This window comes from Euprymna scolopes, chromosome 12 (genome assembly GCF_053919585.1).
Source record: "Euprymna scolopes isolate OS-2025 chromosome 12, ASM5391958v1, whole genome shotgun sequence".
Taxonomy (NCBI): domain Eukaryota; kingdom Metazoa; phylum Mollusca; class Cephalopoda; order Sepiida; family Sepiolidae; genus Euprymna; species Euprymna scolopes.
The window spans coordinates 151,878,023-151,899,576 of NC_136493.1; the positions used below are offsets into that span (position 1 = coordinate 151,878,023).

Genomic DNA, 21,554 nt, shown 5'->3' on the forward strand with positions numbered 1-21,554 from the left:
AATTAGCTAAAAATATTAATTCCTTCACATTCAACTGGGCACTTTTCTACAAGGAGGCTCCACGTTTTTCGCTGATATTTTCGAAATTCATCTCCTCTTTTCGATTGACTAGCCTTAATTTAAACATTCGTCACTTTCACTTCCAGTTTGGCGATAGACCGCAACAGCAAATACGTCACATTATTTTCACTTTCTTTTCCTGCCTGCCTACTACTACTTTTTCTTTCTATTTTTTCTTTTTTTTTGCTCAAACACCCAGGCAACGTCGGGCACTCAGGCTAGTATGTAATACTAAATAATAATAAATGGGAGAAGCCAACGTCAAAGTAAAAACTGAATTTATAAAAAAGATACCAGAATTTATTTTGCGAGTAATCCAATGAAATATGAAAAGACATTTATATTATTTTCTTCTCATTGTGAAAGTTATTTTCACAATGTTTTGGTCGATGTAACCTCCGACTTTCTTCAGATATATCTTGTCAAACCCGGGAATCTTTCTGTCGACTGGAGAATCTGCACTGAATTTCACATTAAACCCTTTATTTAATTCACGGGGGTAGCATGTTTTCGTTTCGTCATTAATGGTAGTGTCACATTGGTTAATATTAGTTATTGAAATTTTCCCACTTTTATAATTCAAATTTATTTTATTTCTGGCTCCAAAATATTGTGATTTTTATACAAAATAAATAAATGTATTTAATGTTTTACCATTTCTTTTCAGTCTTTCTGTATGTGTATGTGTATGTGTATGACAAATAGATATATATGTCGATTTCAGACTGTTCATGCACTTTAGTTGATGTTGTTGAAAGAAATATGGAATTTCTTTTCTTCTTTTGTATTTGTTTCCCTTGTAAGAAAAAGCATTAGATAAGTGAAAATGAGATCAGGATAGACCGAGATTTGAACTTTGTAATGGAATTTAGCATTGTTCAGTTTCACATAAAATAGTTTAGATATGTTTGTTTGTAAAAGGATTTCTGATTGTTCAATTCTTTTTATGAAAACTTAATTAAAATAAGGTCAGCTAGAAATTAATGAACAATGCAATTTAAATATGTTGAAAAATAGGTTAGGAAAAATAGGAGTGAAAATTCTTTGTCTGCAGAAATGGTTTAGAAACTTGCCGAACCACGCATGTTCAGGCCACGTGAGTCGATCACGTTTTTGGACACACGTATGACGTCATGGCAGAAATGATTTCTCAATATAGGATCTATAGTCGAAGAGGAGTGATATAGAGTTGGAGACGAAAATAGGAGACAATAGTAGCTAACATGGTCAGAGGAGGGTCCCTTTGGAAGCGAGGGAGAAAGTTTTAATCACGTCTTTGAATTCCTGGATGTCATCATCATTTCGACCGGTCAAATGGAATAAAAGAACATCTCATATTTTTGTAACTGCCGTCTTCGTGTCGCCTTTCTACAACAAAAGTAATGTGCAATCATCTTTAATGAAATTTGAATGACTCATCATAAGTAATGATTGTTGCCTCCTCCTGTGTTAAAAGAACTGATCACCACCCCTCTCTCTCAGTCGCTAATCTATGTCATAAGGTCCACAGAACTGTATAAATGTCTCTCCTCTCTCTTCTCCCCTCATCAATATGAATGTCCCCATTTATCTCTAAATATAACCTTCGTCTATGCAACAATTTTTCTGAATTCCTTTGTTTTAAAATTCCATGATTGTTGGAGGAATAAGAATAAAATTCAGCGCAGCAAATTATAGTTTCTTGCTTATCGCCCTTTTTCTCACTAATTCGTTTTTACCGCCTTTTTATTTATTTTGGTCATTTGATTGGAAGACAGGGGAGGGGATCTTTGATATTATTTCCTTTTTTTCAGGTATGTTTTTTTTTTTTTTTTTTCAATTTTCACCCCAAACATGGCACAGTGCCACTTTGAAGCAGGGGGCTACTATTAGGGACTTAATTAGCGGGGTCATTATGAAGGGAGATGAGTAGAAAGATGTTTGTTAACATTACACTTGCACTTCTGCATATCGTTGCAGTTGGGAAAGCAGAATCCCGGAAGGGAGTTCCAAAGACCCGCAGTTCTGGGGAAGAAACTATTGGAGTAAAAGGCTTTCTTACACCTAGGGATCTCTACTGTAAAGGGATGAGACTTAGTAGCTTGTCGGGTTTGTCGGGGGTAGTTACGTCGGGGAGGTACAAGTGTTCTTTAGATTCTATTATTTTTAGGGGTAGGTAGCTCTGATTGATCTCTCTATTGTTTAGCGATTGGAAATGTAAACTGATATATCTTTCGTTAGATCATCATAACACAGGGCATTCACTTAGGGTTACTACAAAGGTTTATTTACAAAGGGTACAATACGAGAGTCTGTCTCGCTCGGTGTCTCCCAAACTCTCGAATTCCAGAGGAGTATATCTACAATGTCTATCTTATTGTCCGGAGGAGTGCTAGGTCATTCCATTATAACATAAAGAAAGGAACAGAAATAGAAAAGAAAGAAAACAAAAAAGAAATTAAGTTTATTTCGCTTAAAAAACTTGTTTATTTTCGTCAAAATCATCATTCTTACTATTAGTAGTAGTAGTAATAATGGTAGTATTATAATTTGGTTTTCACGACTGTAGAAGTCCTAAGTAATTCGCAATTGTATTTTTAATGTCGCCCGCACTAAGGAATGAACCTTCGACCCCCAGAAGAGTACAAATTACATCTGAATTTCACCAAATACTTTATACACTTCACCACGGGTTCTTACGGACAATTATAGTATGCATTTTAGGAATTTTAAACTTATTGCCGGTACGGGTGACACTCAAAATACAATTGCGAATTACTAAGGACTTTTATCCAGTCATGACTGACAGAACGAGAGCATATTACTCCCATGGGTTTAATAAAGGGTTCCATTCGAAATTCCGTGCAGATTCTCGAGTTTACTTTAAAAGTATCGAAAATCTTCACATACTAATCAATTGCCGATCGAGAAAACAGCAATTGTTCCACCTTTGTCAGAAACATCGCTCATGAATGTGAAAATTAACAGACGAAATCGTCCTGGATATGACATTGAACTATGGTGAGGCCCCAATTTTCGGGCTTTGGGGAGTGTGGAGCCACCCTTTAATTGCCATTGCTCCCAGGTCCACTCTGACCCGGAGTGGTAGTACCTGTTAGGGTCCCAACTATGGGTTAAATAGAAACCGACTTTAAGAAAAACAAATATATTCTATTGAAAAAATTGTTCTTCAAAATCATTGAATTCGGCATTAAATAATCTGAAAATGGTTGATATGCCGTAAAACAAAAACAACCAACCAACAGACAAAATAGAGGGCGGGGGAGGGCAGTAAAAAAGCAAGAAATCTATTTTATACTCTTCATGGTATTAATATTTCGGTTCATATCCAGAATTCTTATTTTATTAAAAACAAAAATAAAAATAAAGAAAATTCTGTGCGATGTACGTACCCGTGACAAAACGAAAATGTCATATTTTTAAAATCGCGTAAATTGATCAGTAAGTTTTTGTTTTTTTTAATAAGAAAATCAAATTTTATGAGGAATCAAGGATAGAGTATCTCGGTCCGCCACGTTGAATAAACAAAGGGAGATAACTTAATTCGAACTTCTGAGAATTTTTGTTTGTTGCCATATGCTACGATTTCCATTCATCGCTTAAAATAGTAAAAAAAGAAATGAGTTTCCAAACTGCCTTATCAATTTACGTGATTCTTGGAATATGACCTTTTCGTTCCGTGACGGGTACGCACGCACATCATAAAAATTTTTCTGTATTTTTGTTTTTTAATATAGGAGGAATTCTGAACAATCATCGACATTTCAGTATTTTGGGGGATGGGAGTGGGGTATAGGTGAGTTGAAGCGCATGAAACTGATTGAAAAAGTTCGATTTTACCTTTTTTTTTTTTTTTTTTTTTTTTTTTTTACATTTGGACCCTAAAAATAACAATGCTATTTTGGGTCAAATTTTTAAAATTTTTTTATTACATTTTTACCTCAAACAAGGCACATCGCCACTTTGATGTAGGGAGCTACTATCAGGGACATAAGCTACAGGGGTACTATGTAGGGAGTTAGGCAGCAAGATGTCGGTTCACGTTACACTTGAACTTCTGCATATCAGTACAGTTGGGAAGTAGGGTCCCGGAAGGGAATTCCAAAGTCTAGCGGTTTTGGGGAAGAAACTACTGGAGTAGAAGGCTTTCTTGCATCTAGGGATCTCTACTGTGAAGGGGTGGGGTTTTGCTGTTTGTCGGGTTTGTCGGGGGTATTTACGTCGAGGGGGTACAAGTGCTTGCAGTTCGTCAGAGCATTCACCGTTAAAGTACTTGTAGAACAGGCAGTGCTCCCTTACTTTGCTACTTATGAAAATATCTCACGTGTGTCCTTATTTCCATGGTAATGAGAGAGAGAGAGAGAGAGAGAGAGAGAGAGAGAGAGAGAGAGAGAGGGACATTTGTACTTTTATCGTAGGGAAATGAAAAACAAATGTATTCAATACTTCAACAATGTGTCTTAAAACCTGGAACAGCTTGAGTAGGTGTTAATCATATCAGTCGAGGGTACGTCTTTGACAATCATTCCGACACAAATTTTGTTGCAACCGGACTGAGGCATGATTCTGCTCAGTTTTAGGAGAGCCCTATTCCCAAGCATTAGCTTCTCTCTTTGAGAAAGAGTTAGTTTATTGACAATAAACCTAACATTTTTGTTAATTGCTTGAGGTAATTTTACCGGGGAATACCGACAGAGCTGGTAAGGCATATATTTCCCAAACCTCATCTGACCTTGTGTTTAAGCAAAAGACGCAGGTAAACAAGAATTGAAGCTTCAGCTAAAGAAAGTTGGTTCATCACGGATTTGCAGGTAAAGAAAATATAATCCAACGGCCGTTCGGTATGTTGACGGCACGCACGAAGTATTCATTCGTTTCGCTTCACTGAACTATCATTTTAAACTATCCCATCAGAATTTACCTTCAGACAACGTCCCTCTCTCTCTCTCTCTCTCTCTCTCTCTCTCTCTCTTTCTCTCTTCACACTTTTTATTTGTTTTTACATCAGCATTAATATATCGCTACACATTCATGAACATGTTTCGGTTAACTAGTTACTAGTAACTAGAGACCTCTTTAGGCGATAAAGAAAAAAAAAGTCAATTTTTTAACTTTGATCCCTATTATGGCCCCTTAAAATGTATTATTTTGGGCTCAAATCAAGTTATTAACTTAGATCCATGTCCAACGAACCTATATCTAAAATTTCAAGTGTTTAGACCCCAAATTTTCGGAGGAGTTTGGTAGAGTTCTCAAAGGTCAAATCGTTGAACCTTGACCCCTTAACAGCGAAATTTCTGGCCGAAAACCGATCACATAGATTTTCCCAAATCTCAGTAGCCTGTATATCAAATTTCGAGTCTGTAGACTAAAAATTGACAGAGTTATTGTGTAGGGAAATGTACACAGACAGACACACAGACACAAAGATACAGACACGTCCACTTTTATAGATATACTAGCATTTCAGCCCGGCGTTGCCCAGGTGTTTGGATGTGTATGGTGAGCAAAAAAAAAAAAAAAGTGGTAGTAGGAAGGCAGACTCGAACCTGTACCGCGAAGGACGAAAAGAACGGGGAAAAAACCTGACGTCTTTGCGGTTACGACCACCGCCAAACCTGAAATTACTCATGTTAATATTTAGGCTAGATATTCGAAAGGAGAGGATAACTTTTAAAAATATCGGCCAAAAAAGTGACCCCCCCCCGTAGAAAAGTGCTTAGTTGTAGGTGAAAATATTAATGCTTTTAGCCAATTTTTCGATATTTTTTCCCCGGGTCAAAGTTCAACGATTTGACCTTTTAGAACTATACCAAACTCCTCTGACAATTTAGGGTCTAAAAACTTGAAATTTTAGATATAGGTTCGTTGGACATGGATCTAACTTAATAACTTAATTTGAGACCAAAACAATACATTTTAAGGGGTCAAAGTTAAAAAATTGGCTTTTTTTTTTTGTCAACATAAATCCCCAAACACCCGGGAAACGCCGGGCACCCATGTTAGTATATATCTATAAAAGTGAAGGTGTCTGTGTGTGTGTCTGTATGTGTGTGTCTGTGTACATTTCTCTACGCAATAACTCTGTCAATTTTCAGTCTACGGACTCGAAATTTGATATACAGGGTACTGAGATTTGGGGAAATCTTTGTAATCCGTTTTCGGCCAGAATATCGGCTGTTAAGGGGTCAAAGTTCAACGATTTGATCTTTGAGAACTCTACCAAACTCCTCCGACAATTTGGGGCCTAAGCACTGGAAGTTTTAGATATAGGTTCGTTGGACATGGATCTAAGTTAATAACTTAATTTGAGCCTAAAACAATAAATGGTAAGGGGTCATAATAGGGGTCAAAGTTTTTTAAAAATTTGACCTCTGCGGTCTCTACCAAATTACTCAGACAATTTCTGGTCTAAGCATTCGAAATTTTACATAAAGTGTATTCAGAGATAGGGCAAGATTTTTCACCAGTTTGTGTCGAAAATCTTTAGTTACCAATATATAAATGTATGTTTGTATGTTTGCTTAAAACCTTCGACAAAAGCGACGGATTTTACCAAAATCAGTATCGTTTTGAAGTTCGACCTTTCAGATGCAAATATCGAAAAATTGGCTTAAAACACTAATATCTTCACCTTAAACTCGGTAGTTTTCTACAGGGAGGGGTCGCTTTTTACGCCGACATTTTTGAAAGTCATCCGCTCCTTTCGATTGTCTAGCCGTAATTTAAACCTACGTGACTTCCGTTTTGGCGGTGATCGTAACAGCAAAAACGTCAAGTTTTTTTCCTGTTCTTTTCCTCCTACGAGGTACGAGTTCAAGCCTGTCTTCCTACTACCACTTTTTTTTTTTTGCTCGTCATACAACGCCGGGCTGAAATGTTAGTATATATCTATAAAAGTGAATGTGTCTGTGTATCTGTCTGTATGTGTACATTTCCATACGCAATAACTTTATCAATTTTTAGTCTACAGACTCGAAATTTGATATACAGGGTACTGTGATTTGGGAAAATCTATGTGATCGGTTTTCAGCCAGAACTTTGGCGATTAAGGGGTCAAGGTTCAACGATTTGATCTTTGAGAACTCTACCAAACTCCTCCGAAAATTTTGGGTCTTCACTTGAAATTTTAGATATAGGTTCCTTGAACATGGATCTAAGTTAATAACTTGATTTGAGCCCAAAACAATAAATTTTAAGGGGTCATAATAGGGGTCAAAGTTAAAAAAATTGACCTTTTTTTTTTTGCTTAGCATACACCTCACACCCGGGTAACGCCGGGCACTCATGCTAGTATATTTATGTTTACGTATATATTTAAAAAGTTTGCCTACCAAACCCCTCTTAGAGTTTTTGGCATACAGCCTTGAAACTTCATACATAAGTGAAACTTTATATTTGGCTTTTAGCCCAGGAAAGTCGGTACATAAGCGTGAAAGTTAAAAAGAAAAAAGGAAATTTGCCAGGTGAAAGTCGAACGTCGGCATTACGAATATGCATGCATAACGTAGTAGCTATTGGTTCATGTTTTAATTTATAGCAAACATGTCTTCTTAGCTTAGTCATTAACGGCCGAGGAAAAAAAATTGTTAGGTAAACGTTTTGGTTTCGATTCTCAGTGGTGGCGAATGAGTCATTTAAAAAAAAACTTTTTAAATCATTACTTTATATTGGATATAATAAATACGAAATCTACATTCATCAAAGTATAATATTTAAAGGTATTTTACGACCGGACAATGCTGGGCGCCCTGCTAGTAATATATACGAAATCTGAAGTAACTAAAATATGATATTTAAGCATATTTTACACCCAGGTCAAGTTGGGCGCCACTGTAGTATGTACAGGGTGGCCCACTTAAAAGTAGTCCAGAAAATGTAGTAGAGAGGAGGAGGAATATTTTTTTTATTGTTTAAATTACCTGTAGTGTTATAAAGTCTGCTGGAAGTGCTCTGCGTTGACATTTATGCATTGTTGAACGACGTTTGAAAATACTGCCTGTAGATCTTCTTTGGTGATTCTCCTGATATCGTTGGTAATGTTCTCCTTTAGTTGGTTTAAATCGTGAGGATTATTTGTATAAAATTTTAAAATTATTTTATATAAACTTCTTTCCAGTTAACGAAACAAACAAACAAACAAACAAACACACAAACAAACAAACAAACAAACAAACAAACAAACAAACAAACAAACAACAACAACAACAACATTAAGAAATTTACGTGCGGAGTTTGAACCTAAAGACCACGTCATGCAAAAAAAAGCAAAACAAAAAAAAAAAAACAAAAAAAAAACACGTAAATTTTCAAGTCTTATAAAATTCTTTGCAGTTAATGAAAAACAATCTGGAGTTTGATTTTCGAATTTGTATTTTTTTTTCGACCTTTTTTATTTTATTTTATTTTATTTTTTTGTTAGCTGTGCTCGAAAATCACGGGAGGTTCGCCTTACCAGGCTTTATAATCTCTCTGAGAAGGGATTAGTTTATTGCTAATTTCCTGAGGCGCCGCTACCAAGGAATGTTGATGGGGTTGTTCAGACATTTTTTGTAGGCCAGAGTGCGTTTATCATATTGCACTGTCTTTTCACAATCGTGTGACTGATTTCCTAGAAAGTAGGTAAATAAACTCATTCTCTGATCAAGGACAGAAAAGATAAACTGTAGTATGAGAACAGGTACTACACTTTACCCTTAGCCAACAAGTTATTATTTAGAAATACTCATAAAACTGGGTAGATTTCGTTTTAATAATAATCACTTGTCAGACCTAAGAAACGACGAGTGTGAATGGAAAATGAATTCCCATATTAAATGGTTGCCCGACGTTGTCCGGGAGCGCGGTCAGCACAATAAAACAGTTGAAATACGAGTATTCTCTCTCTCTCTCTCTCTCTCTCTCTCTAGCTCTCGATATACACCTTTATATTTATCCCCTCCCTCTTTCTCTCTCTTCCCCCTCTCTCTTCTCCCCCTATCTCTCTATTCTCACCCTCTCCTATTTTGGTTCTTATGGGTTTGTATTACTGTACACATAGATTCGAAAAAGTTGTTAAAAAAGAAATATATAACAAATAAATGTTATCAAAGGCAAGATAAATTACTTTTCTACCAAATTGGATATAATTTTCGTGTTTTTATTCAATTTAACATGTTTATTCAGCTCGAAAAGCATACAGTGTTTACCGATGTATTGGAAAATTCAAAATGGCGGCCGACTCTCTCTTTAACACGGTAAGTTCGGAAAAAGGTGTAATAAATAATAAACTAGCCAAAATACTGTTAGAAATTCGCTCAATATATGTTACCGTGACATAACTTGACATATATTCGGTGGTTTTTTAATAGTATTTTGTCTAGCATACAGCTTAAGGTCATCCATGAAGAGCAGATGGTTTATTCTCTTGCTTGGATCTCGATGGCGTCCCTGACTCAAATTGTAGGCGCTCTGATTTTTATTCAGGAGCTTGCTTAGTGGGTCTATTGCCATGCAGAAGAGTAAGGGAGATAAGATATCACCTTGGAATATTCCCCTTTTGATTTTTACTTCAGGGATGATGGTTTTTCCTCCATTGTGATTTAATGATATTGTAGTTTTCCACATCTGAAGGTGAGCAGCCATTGTTTTTCTAATTACCGGGTGGACTTTGTATAACTCAAGGCACCGAAGTAGCCATGAGTGTGGCACACTGTCAAATGCCTTCTGGTAATCAATCCATGCCATGCTCAGGTTTTTGTGTCTCTTCCTACAGTCTTCTAGGACGGTCTTGTTGATTAATAGCTGGTCTTTGGTACCGAGGCATTTTCTTCTGCACCCTGTCTGCTCTTTTTCAAGGTAGGTCCCAGAAGATAGATGGTCATATATACCATCGGCTATCAGACCAGTGAAAATCTTGTAGGTAGTTGTAAGGCAGCATATTGGCCTGTATTTATTTGGCCGTTGTGTCTCCTTGGTCTTTGGTATGAGGCTGGTGTCCCCCTCTGTCAGCCAGGGTGGTGTTGCTTCTTCATCTCTTAGCATCCTGCTGAAGCAATCACTGTAGTGGGGGTGGAGTGCAGTCAATTGCTTCAGCCAAAAGTTTTGGACATTGTCGATGCCAGGTGCTTTGTGGTTGGATAATTGTGCCAGTTTTCTTGTTATCATACCAGGAGTTATGACTGGTTCTGGCATCTGAGGCTTAGTTTCATTGGACCTAATAATATCTTCAATCCACTGGGCCTCTTGATTATATTTACCTTCTGTTTCAAATAGAGGTCTCCAGTAGTGTTCCAGGGCTTCCTCTGCAGGTGGACTATCTACAGTAATGGTGTCCCTTATCAGCTGCCTGTAAAAAGTCCTTTGGTTTGTTTTAAACTGCCTATTTTGAATCTGGGAGTTGATCTTGTTCTCCTGGTTTTTAATTCTCTGGGAAAGTGCTGGTATTTTTCCTTCCAACTCCCTAGCTGTATTATGTAATCCCTCAATTTTCTCATGGTGGTATTTGGTACATAGTTTTTTGATGGTGGTCTTAAGTCGACCCTGTATCGAGGGATTTGCAAGGAACTGTTTTATTTGGCTTAGTTCTTTCCTGCAGAGGTTCAGTTGTTTTTGCAGCTTGGTCTTCCAGTGAGCTGTTTGTCTAGAGACTCTGGGCCCTATTCGATGATTGTGATTGAATGTTCGAAGGTTAATTTTGCTGTCAATATAGAGGCCAGCTGCATATGTGATAGTGTTGAGTTCTGTGAGCATTACTGTTGTTTGAATTAGCCTCTTGAGAGCGATGTTAACTTTGGCTATAACAGTCTTTGCTCTTCCAGCTGTTTGGATCTTGGACAAACGTGGTCTGTCCTTCATTCTCATAAACTTCACCTCCTCAATTGTGTTGCTGAGCTCCTCCTCCAAAGTTAACTGTTCATCATCTGCTTCTGGGAGTACAAATGATGGTGGTGAGTGTCTATGTGATTGTGGCGGTGATGCAGGTGGTGGTATCCTGGTAGGTGATGTAGATTCCTGTGTTGGTGTTTTTGGGGTTTCCAGCAGAGAGTTTGTGAAGGCAGGTGTCATGTCATGCAGAGACTCCAGTGGCGCAGGAGTTCCAGGAGAGCTGGGCATGTGCTGGGATATTTGGATGGGTTCTGATGGTAAAGTTGGTGGTTGTTGTTGGAGTAAGTCTATTGTGGGAATTCTTATTGGGTTTTCCAGGGGACATCTGTTGTTCACCAAAAGAGCAGTACATGTGTATACGTTAGCGTGTGTGTATATATACGTGAATGTGAATATATGTACGTGTGTGGACGTGGGCGCGTATGTTTGTGTGCGCGTATGCATATGACATAGCTTGAAATATGAATGTGTGTTTTTGTGCGAGACTAGAAAAGGCTCGCACATATTATGCTTTTTTTTAAATAGCGTTTTTTCGAATTAATATATACTATTATCAGTTGAATTGCAAAGAAAAATAAACTTCTTAAAAATCAATTAATTTTTAAAAGATTAAAACGATTAAAATTATATTATTTCAAAATGTTCCGTTACAACATAGATTTTTAATTAATTGTATTTAAATATATTTTTTAATATTAAATTTTAATATAAACATGGCTCTTGCCAGCTATTTTATCGCCAGATTAAAACCAATAAAAATATTATGGCACAAAAATTAAAGATTTACTGAACCCTTTACGATATCTAAGTTGTCTCTTTTTACCAAACAAAAGTATGGGAGCTGGTAAGTAACTAGATGAACACTCGTAAAACCGTATTTCATATTTAATATACAAATGTTTAAAATATTATTAATCATTAAGCTGTGTAAATCTTAAAGCCCAACAAAATTATAACAAAGATTAATTAATTGCAGTTTGAAGAAGATAAACAAAGATTTAAAAAAACCATTAAGTCGCTTCTGCTTTTCCATAGTTCGTATAGTTAACACAAGTCTGACGTCACGGGATCATGCGTTCCTTTTTTCAGAATTCTTCACATTCGTTTGGAAGTGCCTATGGGACATCCCTGGATTTTAGCCGATGTAAAGGATATAAGAAGAATATAAAAAAATGTACAAACTTTTTTGGATCAGTTTTGTATAATTTTCGACTTTTTAGCCGGACAGACAGACAGATACCCAACCCTTTTTATATATTACAAATGATTGGTATCATTAAATAGTTTCCGTGCTAATGGTACATTTATGCGTTCATCGCGTCAGAAACGCCACGAACAAAATATAAATAAAAGCACAATCCCATTTAGACACTACTACTACTACTACTACTACTACTACTACTACTACTACTACTACTGCTGCTGCTGCTGATGATGATGATGACGATGACGATGACGATGATGATGATAAAATGAAAAAGGTTTCTTTATTTTGAGCTGTTTTTGGTCCCCCGACAAAAGGAGGGTGGACCTATAAATTCACCCTTGTCCGTTCGTCCGTTCGTCTGTTCGCACTTTTCTCAATAACTACGCCCTGAAATTTTTTGAAATTGTGCACAAGCATTAAACATGATATGAGTAAAAAAGTAACAGGACAGATTTTACGAGAAAACTCCGGTTGCCCCCCCCCCCGGGGGTTGCCTTTTGGGTTAATATGGTTAAAATTGACACTTGTTTGCTTATTAAAAAAAAAAACTGATGCTTTGAATCTTTATAAACCTTTCTGAAAAGTTGTATCCGACTGATTTCTATATAATTTTCTTTGTCTATACTTCGCGATAACTCCTGGGTGTTTTTTTTTTTTTTTATTATTTTTATTACATTTTCACCCCAAACAAGGCACATTGCCACTTTGGTGTAGGGGGCTACTATCAGGGGAAACATCTACTGGGGTACTATGTAGGGATTAGGGCAGCGAGATGCCCCAGAGGCTCTTTTAGGGCTAATAAAAAATTTTATTTTTGCAACTATTTTACCATATTTGTCCAAAATTTTCTGTGTATGTCTATTTAGCAGTTTTGCATGGTACTGAACTCAAATTTAAATGTTTTAAGGCCTTGGGGACTTTTGGGGCTAAATGGGGTGGGGGCAAATGGTGAACTTAGTCATTTCTTTTTTTCTGTATAGTGCAGAACTCAATTTTACATATGTGGAGGCCTAACACTAAACCGTTTGTTCATTTTCACCACGATTTGACGTCCCCTAGGGACTTTTGGGGCTAAATGGGAGGAGGAATGCTGAACGTAGACATTTTTTTATGCCTCGTTCACTGTGCATTCACGGGGGGACCATTGCTTCGCTTGTTTTTTTTTGTTTTTTTTTTGTTTTCTAATTTTTTGTTTTTAAGTTGCTTGCATATTTCTTAACACAGGTATAATTTCCATTAAGTTCAAATTCTTTTAAATATCTTACCCGAAAGCTACCAATAGAGTCAACTCTTCTTCTTTTCTATTTTTACCAGAGTCATAAAATCGGTCACTATCAATTCTATGCGACTAGTGACATTCTTCACATGTTCCCGACATTTAGTCTCAGTTGTTATGTGTGTAGACATGCATATAATATGGACAACAGACACGGATGCTAGGGACAAGATTCATATTGTAGTTTATTCTCCATAATGGCTATCTTACAGACCCCCACACCAAGGTGAGTTATGCCGGCCAAGGGAGGTAAGTAGGGGAAGTGTACCTCTACTAGGAGAGTTACACCTAAAGGGGGGGTATTGTTTATACACGTAACATCTCCCTCCTTACAGGGGAAAAGAGGAAGTGTGTCCTTTTCAAAATTCAGGTAGATCATTCACAATATCTGACAGGCTTTCTTATGACTCTGCCCGATCTTGTCTGTATTGGTGATATTGTTCTCTCGTTTGGGTCTTGTTGATCTGCTGGTGTTTCCATCTCATTTTGTCTATTTGTTGCATTGTCTGGGGTGAGTCTTTCTATCTCAGAGTGGTTGTAGATGGTGCCTCTTGGTTGGTGTATGGGAAAGAGTGTTTTGGTTGCATTGTTTGGCGTATGAAACGACGGTTGCGGCGGTATCGTTGTCCGCTTGCATTTTCAACTTCGTACGACCGACCAGTCAACCTTTTTGGTTTGTCTATGGGCGCACGTGAGAGAGTGTCTGCTAATGGGATTTCTTTCCCTGGCTTCTATCTGATAGAGAAATCATACTGTTGCGCCCGTAGCAGCAAGTTTTGGAGTCGTTTAGGTGCTTTCGCTAGTGGCTTCTGGCAGATCGCCACAAGTGGTTTATGGTCAGTGAGGACATTCACTTTCCTTCCATGCGTGTAATGGTGAAATTTTTCCAGACCATATACCACTGCAAGCATCTCTTTTCAATTTGGGCGTATCTTCCTTCGATGTTCGATAGGGAACGGCTTGCATAGGCAACTGGTTGCCCTTCTTGGATCAGGGCTGCTGCTCCCAACCCATACTCACATGCATCATTCTCAAGTGTGAGTTCTTTAAGTGGGTTCTAGTAAGAGAGCACTCACTGGTGCTGGTGCTTTTGCATATCATATCTTTGACTGTCTTGAAAGCCGATTGCTGTGCCTCTGACCACGTCCACGTGACATCTTTTTTTGTTAGGTCTTGGAGGATAAATTTCCCAACATATTGTTTATACATGTAACATCAGTGATTAATTCATCTCTCCGTAAAACAAAGAGAAGAAAAAAATATCCCGATGTTGATTGGGGTGAGCGATCAAGTTTACAAAATTAGTTCTGCACTTAATGACTTGCGCATGTTCGATGTTTAGAACAATGTTCATTTTTACGAATAAAGCCAAAGTCGATAACCGTTCGAGCACTTAGAGCCTGACTTGATCCATCAGACATTTCGATGCTTATTCGGAATAATAACGAAAATCGAAAAAAATTGAGTTTGAATTAGAAGCAACGTTATCTACTTAATTGTAATGTCGAAATTAGTAACATATCCAAAAATTACGGAAAATGACCAAGTAGAAAATTAATTATTAATGAAAATTGCTTTCGAAAAAAATTGCAAGTTATACTTAACTTAAATAATAAACAGATTTCAAACTATGAGTTACTTCTCTTATTTAAGTTACATTTCAAAATAATAATGGCGGATCGTGAAAATAAATGTTTTATGTAATGTTGTAATATGTTACTAATTTCGACATGGCAATTAAGTAGATAAACATTGCTTTTTGTTGAAATTCGATTTTTCGATTTTTGTTATTCCCAACAAACACTGACCGTTTCGTTGTCGAAATGAGATATGGCTTAGTCCTAGGAGGTTGTGATACACAGGTTCACTCCAGGAGGGATCTTTGTCTTCGCCCCCCCCCCATCAAAAGAGATTAATTTTGTGGTGGGAGTTTAGTTCTGTGCAGTTCAGTTCTAGGAGGTTCACCCTCCCAGGCATTGCCTTATCTCTTTGAGAAGCAGTTAGGTTATTGTTAATCGCTTGAGGTGCCCTTACCGGAGAATGCCGACGGGACTGTTCAGGTTCAGATACTTTTTTTTCAGGTCAGACTACCCCTCCTCGGAGGCGCTGATTTCTCAATCCCACTTTCCAACTCTGGTGTCTAAGTTCTTGCAGTGGAAGAGAATTAAACAATTCTCCCAAGCATTATCTCGGCATTTGGAAGGAGTGTGTTTTGTTGACGGGCGCTCCTACCGGGGAATACTAACGGGTCAATTCCCGGCTATTTTTGTTACTGAACAGAGTGCCCCAACCCGGAGCAAGCTAGCTTACACCACCTTCTCGGACACATTTTTATACAGTTCTAGGCATTACCTCAATATTTGGATCGATTATTGTTGATCGCCTGGTGCGGGTGCGTTCTTATTGGAAATAACAACGAGCCAGTTCTCGGTTATTTTTGTACCTGAACAAAGTATCCTTCTCGGGTAAGTTGGCTCACCTCACTTTGCGCTCTTAGGCTACATGTTTGATGTAGTTGGAAGCAACTAAGTGGGGTCAGTAGCTAATATCAATTCAGTGCTGATAAGAATGATTCATGTTAGAAAACAAAAAGAGAGAGAGAGAGAGAGAGAAAAAAAAAAGAAAAAGAAAAAAAAACATGTGTTATTAAAACAACTTATATAACGCTTATGTAACACGCAAAGAACGCCGGCAATAAAGGCCCAATGAATGACCGTCAGTCACACCGACCAGAAACAAGGTTGAAACGTAACATTCTTTTGTTTGTAAAGCAGGAGGAAAAGTTAGACTTGTTTTCGCTTTAGTTGTAAAGGTGTTTCGACTCATTTCCCTCGATTTGAAAACGACGCATTACTGATTTTAATTTAAAAAAAAAAAACAAAAAAGAAAAGAAAAAAAACAAAAAACAAAACAAACAAAACACACACACACACACACACACACACACACACAGTTGAAAAATGAACGGTGTCGAGACGATACACAAGACGATTGTGTCGAAAAAGGATGAGCGTATCTATACGATATCAGGGTCTGATGAGGGAAATGCTGGGGTCAGCAATGTTGCTTTTGACGACAACTCCCTTGATTATGAGGGGCAAAGTTTCTTGAACTTAAAAAAAACCCGGGCAATGACGTTAGCTTGGAATAACATAGATGTATATACAATCCCGAGAGGCGGAACCTGTTGCAATCGGGAAAATAATACACGGGAACACATTTTGAAAAACGGTAAGTGCAAGTCATTTATTCATATACACCCCAAAATTTATAGGTGTGTGTGTGTGTGGGTCTTCAAGTCTAACGTAAACAAGTTCTTGATGAGCCGTTCCATATAAGTCAACAAATTTACCGAATTGATTACTATATTGCCCAATTTCTACTGTACACTAGGCACCGCCAAAACTGGGGGGGGGGGGGGGAGTAGGAAAGTACTTTTTGACGGACCGTCTTTTTAAAAATCTACCAAAAATCAGTTAATTATCCAATCAATACGAAATTTTCAGCGATTATTAAGAGAAGAATGAACTTTATAACAGTGTACTTATTTTTCATAAACAATATTTATATATATATATATATTTTTTTTTTTTTGCTTACAACCCCCCCCTTGTTTTGAGGAGGTTCCAAATATGCTTAAAATAATCATCTGAAACTGAACAAAACATATGTTGTTGTAAGGGACGGGATTATAGATTAAAAAAAAAAAAACTTGTTTGCCTACCTTATTTTGATGTCTGAATATCAGAACTTCGATTGTGTTTAATTATCCCGTTTTTGAGTTTTGAACTGTGAAATTCGGTGAATATGTTAAGTAAAATAATTAATTTAAGTCAAGCAAAACAAAACAAAAAAAATTTTTTTTTTAATATTTATACGAAAAAAGCCATTTTAAAATCTTTAATAAATAAATTAACAATTTCTTTTTAGCGAGCTGAATAATGCATGACCATTATTAAACAGGGCATGCTTTGAAGAATCGATAATAAAAAAAAAAAAATTCGATAAATATTGTGCCCTTTGTGTTAAAAATATCATTATTTTTTCGATCAAGTTTGGAAACGGTTGCCGCCTTTCGACTACGGCGGACCAAACGCGCTGAAATAATTTTTTTTATTCTGCTTTAAATTGCCCCCCTCCCCATTTTGGAGAGCCTAGCCGAGGCCGCCGAGATATATTATTCAGCGGCTTCGGCCTGGTCCCCACACACATACACATTAAAAACCAAACTCATACAAATGGTCACCCATCTGGTACTGGCCAGCCTCAGCGTTAATAATACATTGAAATTTTCGTCACTGAAAAATAAGTTTTTTTTTGGCTTTTTGGTCTTCCGTAATTTGCTTTTTATCAAGTACAAATGTAAACAATAATCAAATCGACTCGAAGTAACTGGTTGCCTATATGAATAAGTGGAATTATTTGAAATCCAGGTACTTATATTATAATATTTTTGCATATTCTCATAGAAAACCACCCTAAATCTTAGTTAGACAAGAAATAAAAAATTAATTCTTTCAAAAACCTTCTTTTTTTTTTTTTTTTTTTTTTTTTTTTTTTTAACTATTTATGTATGTTTTTTGGGCAAAACAAAAAACGCCAATTGTTAACTTTTGGGGAAAATTTAACATTTAAAATTTAATTAAAAATAGTAGAAAAAGTTTTACATTATTCTGCTTTCTATATGATAAAATTCAGGGTTTTATCTTTCTGGAAAAAAAGTTACTCAGAAATAATGGATTTTAATAAATGTAATTTCGTTTTAAAAAACAACAACAACTTGATTTTTCGGCCATTTTTGGCGGTGCCTACTGTACACTCTTTAACCCCTATCCTCGAGTGGGCTCTTGGCCTTGATAATGTGGTGATGCCTGTAAAAGAGAAAGTATCTGTGTGTCTGTGTACATTTCCCTACGCAATAACTTTATCAATTTTTAGTCTACAGACTCGAAACTTGATATACAGGTTACTGAGATTTGGGAAAATCGATGTGATCGGTTTTCGGCCAGAAATTTGTCGATTAAGGGGTCAAAGTTCAACGATTTGACCTTTGAGAACTCTACCAAACTCCTCCAACAATTTTGGGTCTACACACTTGAAATTTTAGATATAGATTCATTGGACATGGATGTAACTTAATAACTTGATTTGAGCCCAAAACAATAAATGTTAAGGGGTCATAATAGGGATCAAAGTTAAAATAAAATTGACCTCTGCGGTCTCTTCCAAATTACTCAGACAATTTCTGGTCTGAATATTTGAAATTTTACATAAAGGGTATTCAGAGATAGAGCAAGCTTTTTCATCAGTTTGGGTCGAAAATTTTTAGTTACTAATATATAAATGTATGTATGTATATCTGTTTGCGTGTCTGCCTTAAACTTTCAATAGAAGCGAGGATTTTATCAAGATCAGTATCGTTTTAAAGTTCGACCTTTCATACGACAAATATGGAAAAATTGGCTATCTTTCCCTTCGACTAGGAACTTTTCTAAAGGGGGGGGCACTTTTTTCGACGGTATTTTTGAAAGTTATCCTCTCCTTTAGAATTGTCTAGCCTTAATTTTAAAAAATGTTGCTTCCAGTTTGGCGGTGGTCGTAACAGCATAAACGTTAGATTTTACCCCGTTCTTTTCCTCCTTTGCGGTACGGGTTCGAGCCTGCCTTCCTACTACCCCTTTTTTTTTTTTTTTGCTCAACATACACATCCAAACACCCGGGCATCGCCGGGCTGAAATGCTAGTATATATATATATATATATATATATATATATATATATATATATATATATATAATAGCATGGGTACCTGGCGTTGCCTGGGTTGACATGAAGTTCCATTTGAAACGCGCCTGGTATACTGATCATTTTCATCAGGGGTAACATTGATACCCCCACAACAATTTAATAACTAAAAGAACAAATAAAAACATGTAAATGTAATCGCCCCCCCAAAAAGAAGTATCTGATATCCTCTCCACCAGATATTTCGGCAGAAGGGATCACTGTCCTAAGAAAACTCACGGTTTTCTAAACCTAAAAAAATAACGTTTATAAACATTAATGCGTGCGTTTATTTTTTATATTTTGGTAAATGTGTAGTTTAGCGGCGTAAATTATTTGCCAGACTAAAAGCAATATAAAAACTATTTATTTTTACATAAAACACATTGTTAGACCGAAAGACTGAAATAAAACCAGAAAAAATTTCATTTTTATTATTTTATTGTCATTTATATTTATTATTTAAGGCCGCTATATTGTTTTTAAAATTTGGCCTTTCTAAGGCTTGGCAGATTGGCCTTTTTAAGCTCTTTCATGAACTATGTTTTTGGCGGCCTTATTTTTTTTTTGTAATGAAAGAGCGCAAAAAAGGCCAAATTTGGCCTTAAAAAAGCCAATATGTCAAACCTGAAAAAGGCCAATTTTTAAACGTGTAAGGCGTGCACATTTAGTCTAATAAAAAATGATAAAAAAAACATAAAAATTAATTTTTTTGTTCTGTTTCAGCCTTTGGGTCTAATAATGTTTTATATAAAAATAAATAGTTTTATAAATTTTTTGTCTGTCAAATAATTTACCTTTATTTTTTGTAAGGGAACTTTTTTTACTAGCTTTTTTTTTTTTTTTAAATAAAGGAAATTTTCGATTTGCTTCTTTTAGGGGGGCTTTTCGATTTGCTTTTTATTTGGCGTTTTATGTTTCTAATGTAATCCCCCCCCATAAAAAAATTGAATTTGTCATATTTTGGGGTTTGTTTTGTTTATTAAATTGTTAGATGAAAGTAGAGAATGGTCTCATAAAAATAATTAAATTTATCGTTATTTTATGTTTCCAATGTAATTCCCGCCCTCCCCCCCACCAGAAAAAAAACAAATTCTATTCGTCAAATTTTGCCCTTTCCCTCAATCGCCAAACTTGAAAAAATGCTAGAGGTGACATGTCTCGTTTAACGCTTGGTGGCCAAAAAGTGGGTGCGCATTTTACGTTAAATTTATATAGAAAAGTGATCCCCCACTCTGATATGTTAATTTTTTTTTTCAAAATTCTCATAATATTTATAAAGGCTGTTTAAATGCATTAGGCTGAAAAAAAGTAGATCTCCATTTTTTTAGGGGTTAAACGCCGCTGGGTCACGTCGTATAAAGTTACCTTTTTAATTAGAAAATGAAGTTTGTAATCGATGAAATTAACGCGAAAAAAGAAAAAAAGTGTAAATTGTGGAATTTAGAAATTGGTGAGTAGATCTTCATTCGTTTAGGTATTAAACGACGCCCCGTTTAAGGAATAAAATAAAACAAACAAATGAAATCTTTTTAGTTTTTTCCGTCAGTGTTTTTTTTTAATATCTAATAAAAAACAATAAAAGCCAAACATTTTTCCATCTACACGGAATTATTTTTCCAGCTAGAAACTTAATGAAATTACCAAATGATATTTGGTGAAGGTTTTTTTTTTCATGCATAGCATCTAGGAGAAAATAACTCTAAAAAAAGTTTAAAAGAAAGGTCGGTGTTGGAAATATTAATTCCAAAATAAATTAAATTAAATATATTATCAATATAATTGTTGTTTAAAATTTATTAAATAACAATTTTAAATAGAATACTTAAAATAATTCTTTAGATAAAAAACATTAACTAAAATACCGCTATTTAGTAAAATCGATTTTTCTTAATGTCATATGCAAATAAGGTGATCTCTTAATTGTATATTTTTGCATGTATCATACTATATATAGAAATAAATGAAAGATTAAAGTAAGACACGTTTTTTTATATATTAATCAAATTGTGAACAAGCAAACAAACAAACAAACAGACAGAAATACGAATTTATATATGTATGCATATATATATAAGAACACAATTTAAGAATATAAACATATATTTTACATGAATTTATTGTTCGACAAAATACTCAAAAAAGATATTTATTGAAATTTCACAATGTCAACAGTTTAATTCCGGATTCTTCTTCTGGGAATATTGTTTCCTGTCATCATTTCGTCTGGATAATACTTTTATATATTATAAATAGAAACCGACTTGAAAACAACAAAAATATTCTATTAAAAAAAAAATTCTTCAAAATCACTGGATTCGGCATTAAATAACCCGAAAAGGGTTGATATGCCGTAAAACAA

General features: G+C 35.8%; 1 protein-coding gene across 1 annotated transcript in view; it reads left to right on the forward strand.

Moving 5' to 3' along the window:
• The first annotated feature begins 16,131 nt into the window (after nt 1-16,131).
• LOC145291558 (protein white-like) overlaps nt 16,132-21,554 on the forward strand; it is a 302,163-nt gene continuing 296,740 nt past the window's right edge. Inside the window, exon 1 of the mRNA XM_080137621.1 lies at nt 16,132-16,640. Coding sequence (XP_079993747.1) covers nt 16,370-16,640 — 271 coding nt within the window. The 5' untranslated portion in view covers nt 16,132-16,369. The remainder of the gene's footprint in view (nt 16,641-21,554) is intronic.